The sequence below is a fragment of the Grampus griseus genome, assembly GCF_964374135.1.
Source record: "Grampus griseus genome assembly, chromosome: 7".
Taxonomy (NCBI): domain Eukaryota; kingdom Metazoa; phylum Chordata; class Mammalia; order Artiodactyla; family Delphinidae; genus Grampus; species Grampus griseus.
Genome location: NC_139001.1, coordinates 92,871,998 through 92,881,959, shown reverse-complemented (window position 1 = coordinate 92,881,959; position 9,962 = coordinate 92,871,998). Strand labels below are relative to the sequence as shown.

At 45.9% G+C, this 9,962-nt stretch overlaps 1 protein-coding gene across 1 annotated transcript; it reads right to left on the bottom strand.

The window, feature by feature from the left end:
- Positions 1-5,627: 5,627 nt before the first annotated feature.
- CXCR4 (C-X-C motif chemokine receptor 4) lies at positions 5,628-9,296 on the bottom strand. Its single transcript, XM_082659012.1, has 2 exons — positions 9,207-9,296; positions 5,628-7,144 (listed from the first exon to the last, which is right to left on the bottom strand). The coding sequence occupies exons 1-2, from the start codon at positions 9,219-9,221 to the stop codon at positions 6,098-6,100; spliced, it is 1,062 nt and encodes a 353-aa protein (XP_082515138.1). The 5' UTR covers positions 9,222-9,296; the 3' UTR covers positions 5,628-6,097.
- Between the last annotated feature and the right edge of the window lie 666 nt (positions 9,297-9,962).

The following is a 9,962-nucleotide window of genomic DNA, read 5'->3' as shown; positions in this document are numbered from 1 at the left end:
GTTGGGAAGCAAAATTTGTTTAAAAATGAAAGAAAAGAATAATGGTAATGACACACAACAGTTGCTTTTAACTTTTCAAAAGCCTTTTATGTGTGCTAGCTTACAAACTGCAGACTTCATGAGCTAAGAATTTAGGGTGGAAAAGCTCACTTTGGACTGATAGAGACTGAGTAGGCTTGCCAGAGGAAGTAGGATGTTGTCCAAAACGATGGTCATGATTTCATTCTTCAATCCCAGGGGCTTAACAAGTTGTCTCCTATGGACCGAAGTCCAAGAAACTGCCTTTGAGGCTCTTTCCCATATTCCATGGTTTGGCAGAATTTCTGCTTTTATCCTCATGGTGTGAATGGACAGCCTCCCTTGGGCTGCTAAAATAGGAAGACAGGGATTGGGAGCTTCTCACCCAGCTTGTGAGGTGGGCAGGGATCTGCTCTCCCCTAAATGGGAAATCAGTGGAAGCAAGACTTGGGGGACAGGTATTAAATAATAGAAAAATTGGGTGGGAGGGCGAAAACTTTGATTTCTTAAAATGTAAGGAAGTCGGAAAGTCTGAGAGTCCTTTAGCTAAGTTTCCAGCATGTCTAGAACATCAAAGGATTAGTTCTTCCACTATACCATGAGCAACATTCATACCTGCATGGCCCAGGGTTTTGTTCAATAAATGGTTCAATAAAAGAATGGCTGATAAAAAAGAATGAAATATTGCCATTTGCAGTGACAAGGATGGACCTAGAGATTATCATACTAAGTGAAGTAAGTCAGACAGAGAAAGACAAATATTATATGATACCACTTACATGTGGAATCTAAAAAATAATACAAGTGACTCTCTATATAAAACAGAAACGTACTCACAGACATAGAAAACAAACTTATGGTTACCTAAGAGGAAAGGATTGGGGGAGAGGGATAAATTAGAAGTACGGGATTAACAAATACAAACTACTATACATAAAATAGATAAGCAACAAGGATTTACTGTATAACACAGGGAACTGTCAATATCTTATAATAACCTATAAGGGAAAATAATCTGAAAAAATATATTTATAACTGAATCAGTTTGCTGTACACCTAAAACTAACACAATATTGTAAATCAACTATACTTCAATAAAGAAAAAAAGAATGGCTGAAAGAGTAAAGGAAGGAAGTCAAGTCTCACACAAACATTAATCAGAATGCTTAGAGCATAGTGTGCTCTCAGGAATACAAATTTATGGGTGTTCATTCATTAGCTCATTCAGCAAGTATTTATTGGGTCCTGCTATGTGCCAGGCACTGAAACCCATTTTATTTCAATGACTAATAGTGAAAACCTTTCTCAAATGTCAGTGTCTGCTTTGTTGCTTTAAAAAGTACAACCAGGCGAGTGTCCGGTATTGAACCCTAAAGAGGACTGGAGAGCATGGAGGATCTTTTTGACCTCATGGTTATTACCCTGGCTAATGTCATAGAAAATAATAAAGTTACTATAATGCTTAAGAAGGCACACTCTGCTGTCAGACTGCCTGGTGTCAGAGCTTTACCACTCATTAAATATATGGCATTGGGTTAATTTTGCCTCAATTTCTCCATCTGTAAAACAGGAAAATAATATTTCCTACTATATAGGGCTGCTGTGAGATTAAATAATCAATGTATTATTTAATGTAGGAAACCCTCAAAGTGAATGGTAACTGTTTTTGTTATCACATAGGATTCGGCCTGGAAAAGATAGAGATGTTTGGACTGAATACATTGAGAACATGAGGACATGCCCCAGACCTTGGTGGTTCTGTTTTAATGCCATTTATAGTATGCATAGCAGAAAGAGCATAACCCCTTTATTTGTAGTTTAACTCTTTGACTGTGTCCTCGCCTGAAAATGCAGATAGCAATATCATCTAACTGATGGGCTCTTTGTGCGTGGATCACGTGTACGAGAGTGCCTGGAATTTAGTGAGCTTTCAATAAATATTACTTTCCTTCTGACAGAGTCAAATATGAGGAAGTAATTCCCTTTGATTAAGAGTGTTGATGAGTTGAGTTCTAGTTAATTGAACTGTAATATGTAAATCAACTTAATCGTGGACCGGCTCTGCCAGATAAACACCCAGCACCTGGTATGGTTTGGTTGAGCACCTTTATTTGTTTGATTTTGAAACATTCTTTCCCTTTTTGTGGCTTTCTTAACATTGTGGATCCTTCAGCTCAGCCTTCAAGCAGTTTAGCATTTCCAGTTGAAAGAAGGATTTTCAGAAGGTTTTAGAAGATTTTAATTATGGGACTTAACAGGATTGATTTAAATTAATCCAAATCAGTTGCAGACAATGGAACAATGGGCTGGTACCTTTTATTTTTCAAATAAAAGGAGAAAGATGGGAAGTGTTCCTAGTTGAGTCACAGGCTGTGGTGAGGATTAAATGAGTAAACATCGTTGTCTTTAGAGCGACAGATATTGGGTGGAAACTAGAGAATCATCAGCAGTCACCCTTTACCATGTATTTCCCTTTGTGGGATGTCTTCTTAGAATGGCAGGAAAGCAGAAAACAAACAGAAAGATATGTTTGTTATGACAAAGTAACATTGAAATCAGGGTGAAAGAGAATTGTGTGAGTTGAGTAAAGTGGGGGTAAAAAAGCATTGAAATGAGACAGAATAAAGGAGGCAAAAGGGAGACCTTGGGACCCTGTCCAGTGATAATTTCATGAAATTATGCTGGTTGGATGTATCCTTATTCTGATAATAATTTTCATCCCATGGCCGTCACCTTAAAAACTTGTTCTCAGTCTTGAACACTGTTGACACTTTGGGCTGGGTAATTGTTGTGGGTGCCTGTCCTGTACATCGTAGGACGTTTAGCAGCATCCCCTGGTCCCTACCCACTAGATGCCAGTAACACCTCACCTACCCTCCTACCCACCCACCCACCCCCCAGTATGGTAACCCAGAATGTTTCCGGACCTTACTAAATGTTCCCTGGGGGGCAAAAATCACCCCCAGTTGAGAACCACTGCTCTGAAAGGATTTGTCTCCACTACTTTATGGGTCCCTGAGGCTCCAACATTCCTCTTAAGCCATTCCTTTGGCTACCTTTTGGATCTCTCCAGCACTGACCGGATAAGCCACTTTGGCAGCCAAGTGGAGACCTCCTCAAAGTGGGCTGGGTAAATCCCCACAATGCCAGGCTCAGTGCCACATTTCCAAGTGTTGGGGCCGCCTAGATTATTTTCTAAGGTCATGTGAATCTTGTCTCCAGCGGTCCTTGACCCTCTTAAGTGAGTATTACCTGGGAATAATGACAACTCAATTCTGTTTGTGGTGCCTTTATTTACTGACAGTAAGCCTGGAGAAAGTCACAGACACTTAGTTGAAATTATTAAAATAAAGCCTGTAGGTTATCCTCTTAAAAGAGTACCCCAGAATGATTACTTGAATATAGTAATCAAGTATAGGCATAACCACAAAAGGAGGCTGAGAAGCCCACAGAAGGGAGAGCTGAATTGCCAAGTGGCATTTGAGGAAAACAAAGGCTTGGCAAGATAAAAACATCCACTTTCCTCCCCAGTTACAGGCTTAATGTTATTAATAACTCAGATGTCATATTTACGCCATTATTGGCAGCATGCATACAATTTAAATATTTTAGCTTCCATTATACGACTGGATCTATATTACTGACCTTCAGGGGCCCCATTCATAAGGGATGAGGAAAGGGAACAATCAGCTACTTCATGCAAGGGCTGGCCAGCAGACTGGGTTTCCCAGCATTGTCAGACAAACCACCACACAGGGAATGCTTTGGAGCCGCTTGGAAATGGCAGGGTCAGGACAGAGAATGATAGGGGTGGGGGAGCTTTCAGGGCAGGGAGAGAGCCAAGGCTTTTTTTCTTTTTGAAAAAGAGATATCCCACCTTTGTTCCAAAGGAGAATGAAATATCCATTAAGACTGGTGACACTGGGAATTTTGTTTCAGCTCAGTTCCTTTTGTTGTGACTCCAGGGCAGAGGCGAGGAATCTGGGGTGACAAGGTTTCAAGCTAAGATGAGAAAGAAAAAGAATTCCTTCCAAGGATTTCTTCTATTGTCTCCTCAAGAATAAATATTTATAGAGAAAGTTCAAGTGAAGTCTTTTACAATGGTCACGGCTTTAAGACTAAGCCTTTGAGAGAAAACATGTAAAACTATGCTTAAATGAAGGGTGATCCAATTAGGCTTCCCAGGGTAAAAAACCAAGAAACCTCAAGATAATTTCCTATGTAAAATCTAATTGTGTTCTCAAGTGGAATAGGAATACTACTTTGAATTATCCCAGCTCCATAGACTGCAGCAAAAATGGACAGCCAAATTGGATTCTATTTTAAGTAATTAAATTATTTCCCTTCACAGGATCTATACTTTGTCTTCAACAAATGTGATTTGCCTCAGAAAGATAAGACATTGCAATTTTTCCTCCAAAATGGATTTTCTGTGCCAGAAACAATTATGAAAAGTAGACCAAATATTGCCTTATTTATATCCTGGTTATCATCTTTGAGGGCATGCCTGGAGTGCCGTGTGTGTGTCACCAAGTGAGACAGGTATGGCTACCATAGTTTAGAAATTATCTTTGAATGGAGACCGGAGCTGAAATGTACTCAAGAGCTTGGGGCTTGCACAATGGTAGTGTAAATAGCCACGGGTGATGTTACATAAGACTCCAAAATCTTGTGCAAAACGTGGGCAATGGGGAGCTTGCATCAATGGACCTTCCTTCTGAGCTCTGAAAGCACCAATTTAACTTTTATCTGCTTGGCTGAACCCTTGAGGTGCTAGATGTTGCAATAGATTAAGTGTTGAGATTTGCATAGAAGATATTGCAAGAGGGGTATTTTGGGCATGGTTAATTTTATGAAGAAAACATTCACTTTTGGCTTTTGGCTTTTATTTTCAATAGCAGTTCAGTTGCCTTATGACCAGGTGTTCTGGGGGACAACAGTGGGTAATGGTTAAGAGCAAGGGCTGGAAGGATGAATGGAGTCAGCTCCTGGTATGTCCCCTTGAAAGTGCAAGTTATGGCAAGTCTCTGAACCTCAGTCTCCTTGCCTGTCAAAAGGGCGTGACGACATCTAGATTGAGAGGCGTAGATGAGAAGAGCATACAGTGCCTGGCTGGCACAGACCTGGAGTACACAAGGGGATGATAGTAGTAAAATCTAAAACATGGGATTGCATACCTTTTCTTCTTTACGCACATTTATCCTTCAGGAAGATTATCTTTCATAGGAATATGTACTGGCTGGATATTTCTAAACTTCCATGAGTTAAGAGTGGTTAAGACTTCAGATACTGAAGTCACATTACCTGGTTTGAGATATTCATTGTGCTTACTTACTATACTTTGACCAAGTCACTTAGGCTTTCTGTACTTTGGTTTCCTGCTCTACAAAATGTTAGTAGTGATAGAACCAGAGCCTATCATAGAGTTGTGATAAGGATTAAGTAAAATATTACAACTAAAATACCTAGGACAGGATCTGACATGCCATGCAGGTATCTACTGTTATTTTTGACTTCTGCCAGCCAAAGGAATGTCAATAGAAATCAGAACGTAACACTAAGTAGGTTTATCATGTACTTTTATTAACAACTTAATACAAGGCTGTACATTGTAGGTACTGAAATCAACCCCCTCCTGAAAACTACACCACTTCAGGCTTTGGTTAAAAGTGCCACCTTCTACAGCAAAACCACATAGTGTAACCGAACACTTTAAGAGCAGGAAGAGGAAAATGTTCCACTGGAATGGACAGATTATTTATTTACAAACAGCTGAGGATACTTTCTAGCTTAAGTGATTTCACTATACACTCTGGAATGTTCAGTTCCCTTTTCTACGGTCCTACAATGACATACAGCAACTAAGAACTTGGCCACAGGTCCTGCCTAGACGCTCATCAACATGAAACAACAACAAAAAATATTTATATAAATAAGTCAATTAAACCTCACAAAAACTAAAGGCACACAAGAAAAAAAGTCCAACAGTCGATAAAAACTGTACAGTATTGGTCAGTCTTTTATATCTGAAAAAATGTGTAACTTCAGAAAAAGTTCTTTAATGTATACAAGTCCAGTGTTAGCTGGAGTGAAAACTCGAAGATTCCGACTCAGTTGAAACAGAAGAATGTCCACCCCGCTTTCCCTTGGAGAGGATCTTGAGGCTGGACCCTCTGCTCACAGAAGTGAGTGCATGCTGGGCAGAGGTTTTAAATTTGGCCCCAAGGAAGGCATAGAGGATGGGATTCAGGCAACAATGGAAAAAGGCTAGGGCCTCGGTGATGGAAATCCACTTGTGCACAGTGCTCTCAAACTCACACCCTTGCTGGATGATTTCCAGGAGGATGAAGGAGTCGATGCTGATCCCAATGTAGTAGGGCAGCCAGCAGGCAAAGAAAGCCAGGATGAGGATAACTGTGGTCTTGAGGGCCTTTCGCTTCTGGTAGCCCTTGGAGTGGGACAGCTTGGAGATGATAATGCAATAGCAGGACAGGATGACGATACCCGGCAGGATAAGGCCAACCACGATGTGCTGAAACTGGAACACCACCAACCACAAGTCGCTGGGATAGAAGCGGTCGCAGATGTACCTCCCATCCCCCTCCTTGACGTTGGCAAAGATGAAATCGGGAATAGTCAACAGGAGAGCAGGTATCCAGACACCAACATAGACCACCTTTTCAGCCAACAGCTTCCTTGGCCTCTGACTGTTGGTGGCATGGACGATAGCCAGGTACCGGTCCAGACTGATGAAGGCCAGGATGAGGACACTGCTGTAGAGGTTGACTGTGTAGATGACATGGACTGCCTTGCACAGGAACATCCCAAAGTACCAGTTTGCCACGGCATCAACTGCCCAGAAGGGAAGTGTGAGAACAAAGAGGAGGTCTGCCACAGACAGGTGCAGTCTGTACTTGTCTGTCATGCTTCTCAGTTTCTTCTGGTAACCCATGACCAGGATGACCAATCCGTTACCCACTATGCCAGTCAAGAAGATGATGGAGTAGACAGTGGGCAGAAAGATACGGTTGAAATGGGCATTTTCCTCCCGGAAGCAGGGTTCCTTTATGGAGTCATAGTCTCCTGAGCCCAAGTCATCCTCTGTGTAATTATCTGAAGAGAAAATCTGAAAAAGGCAAGGGAATGGACATTCACTTTTCAAGTTCAGCAGGCATTCCCGAAGTTCCAAACAATGTTTCTGGTATTTTAAAAAAGCAATTTATAAAAACCAACTCAGCCCGGCCTGCTTCAGGAACTTCTGCTCCCACTACAGTACTGGGGTCAGAGCACAAGGGAATTATTCTAGACTCCTACAACTCTCCTCCCATCTTCCCCCATAGTCGCTTCATTATATCCCTCATTAGGAGAACCAGTTACAAAATTCTTTGTTCAAAACAAGAGGGCGATGAGATTCTTTGGGTTCCAAAGTCACATCTTTGCTAACTCTTCTGCCCCGCCCACTAGAGGGAAGGAAAAACCTTGGGAGGAAAAAAACCAAAACAAAACACAAAGAGGCCACTCCTAGGCGGCATGATGGTGGGACTGGGGGTAGAATCTCGTGTTCCGAGGAGCTGGGATTAACTTTCTCTATGAAGATTCGCCAGGAGAGGGAAGAGGGGAGGAAGAAGCACTGCGGGGTCCCAAAGACTCTTATTCTAAGGCATGAAACACTGTTTTCTCCACGACTGTCTAAACACAAACCATTCCGTACTTCAAGCAACACGTAGTGGGGAAGGGGAATGCGGTCTTAAACGAAGGGCTTTGGTGCTTGAGGGCGGGGGTGGGGTGTCAGAAGCGGGGAACCCTCACTCCCACCGGCGCCGCTCAGGGGCGTGGGTTTCTCTGCCAAACCCATGTTTATCACTTGGCGCCTTTGGGACGTTAGCGAGCACAGCATTTTAATGGGAGGGGAAAGTCACGGGGTCTGCACCCGTGGTCCTCGCCCCGAGTTTCATTTCCTCACTCTCCCGGGTCGCTTCCCATCCCGCCACGGATCCAGTTAATGGGGTGGGAGGTCTGCAAGCTGGAAGCCTCCAGGCGGAGGGCGCGCTGGGGGCCGGGTGGTCCAGCTCCAGCCTTCCGCGCGGCCCACCACGCCCACCGCCGGCAGGCAGTGGCTCCAACGGTTTGGCCCCGCCGCACGCCAGGCGCGGTCCTGCAGGGTGCTAGGGAGAGATTGGGCGGCTTCGCCGCGGGAGCCTTTGAATCGCGCGCCGCTGGGGGAAACGAAAAGCCTCCCTACCAAGGGGATTTCAAAAGGCTCCAGGAAACCACCGACGGTTAACTGGCGCAACCGGGCTCGGTGAGAGCCCAACTGTCCCCACTTGCACCTGCGTGTCTGCGCCGCAACTACCGGCAGCCCAGGTGCCCTCCCAGCCCTTCACTCCACCCTTAGTCCCCGCCGCGCACACCTCGGAGTGCTGCTGCACCGTGACCGTTTATATACTCCTTCAACTTCTGCACGACCCCCAACTCCAGAAGCCCGGGGCCCACTCGCGGCGCTGGCGACGCCCGCGATGTCTCTCCCTCAATCCTCAGTGGCGCGGGCTGCTCCCGGCCACCTCCCTGCTGCGGCCAACACGCAGACACCTCAGCCAAGCGGCACGGTGGGTCCGCCCTCTGCTCCCAGTGCCCGGGCACTGGCACAGCTCCGCGGGCAGCAGAGTTTAGCGAACACGCGCCCAACACCAAGAGCGGTCCCCAGGCGCCTTTGCTCCTGAAGTTAACCAGGGGCGCAGTCTCCCTCTGGGAACTCAGCCCCGGCGCGCCGCCCTCCATCTCCAAATTCAGATCATGTAATTCGCTCCAAAAGAAACCCCCGCTCCCCCGAGTAAGAGACCCACGGTCTCTGGCAGCGCGCACATCTTCTCTGCACTTGTGCACAGAATGTTCTGTTTGCAAACAGCGTGCAAACCCGGCGCGCGCCGCAGAACTCAAGGGGGAGACACATGCAGCCACCGAAAACGGTCGTTCCCATCTTTTCTCCTCTACTTAGAAAAAGATTTCAGTCCAACCCCACCCCCCCACCCCGACCGTAGCCAAGCGCACGAAAACTCCTTTCTATGCCCCTTCTCGGGGGCACGGGCACCTCCAATATTCTGGTCGTTTCTGCCCGCTCGGAGAGGGGTTGCGCTCTAAATTCATGTGTTTGTAATACGTTTAAGAAAAAGCAGGTTGAAACGACTTACATGGAACCCGTCCATGGTAATCGCTTGCTCTCCAGCCGCGGGGGCTACCGGAGTACTCAAGTCCTAGGAGACACTTTGCTACCTGCTACCACAGCCAACAAACTGAAGTTTCCAGTCGAAGCTGGACTTTTATAAAAACACGCTCCGCGGGCGGCGCATGCGCCGCGCGGGTGGGCGGGAGGGCGGGGCGGGGAGAAAGGCGGGGTGGGGGGGGAGAGGGGCAGATGAGCGGGTGGAGGCCGCGAGGGAGGGGCGAGGGGGTAAGCACTCAGGCGGCCCCCGCAGGCTAAGCCAGGGAAGCCCCTCAGCGGCTCCCTTTAGCTCTAGCTCGAGATCACCTCGTGAGTCTAGAGCTGTGGAGGGCGTCCCGGAGGCGTGCCGCAACTTGGGAAAGCAGGATGCGCCTGCAGGGAGGTTGAAAGCGCGGGCGACCGACGCGTCCCTGTGTGGCGCGTCTATCCTTGCTCACGTGGGTGGCATTCCAGACCCGAGAAGGCTACAGATGGAGACACTGAGTCCCAGAGAGGGGAAATGACTTGCCAGAGTAACCCGACCAATAGGCGGCAATGCTGGCATCGGGTCCAACATCTGACTCCATTCCCTGCTCTTTCAGCACATGCAATCCATTCAGGAAATGAAATAAGTAAAGATTCTTTCTTCAGAGCACAGCCGTATATAACTAGGCATGCACATCCACAGTAATAGTACTAGAGTCAGGAAACACTTTCAGAAGAAGGTAGGATAATTTGGCATAAT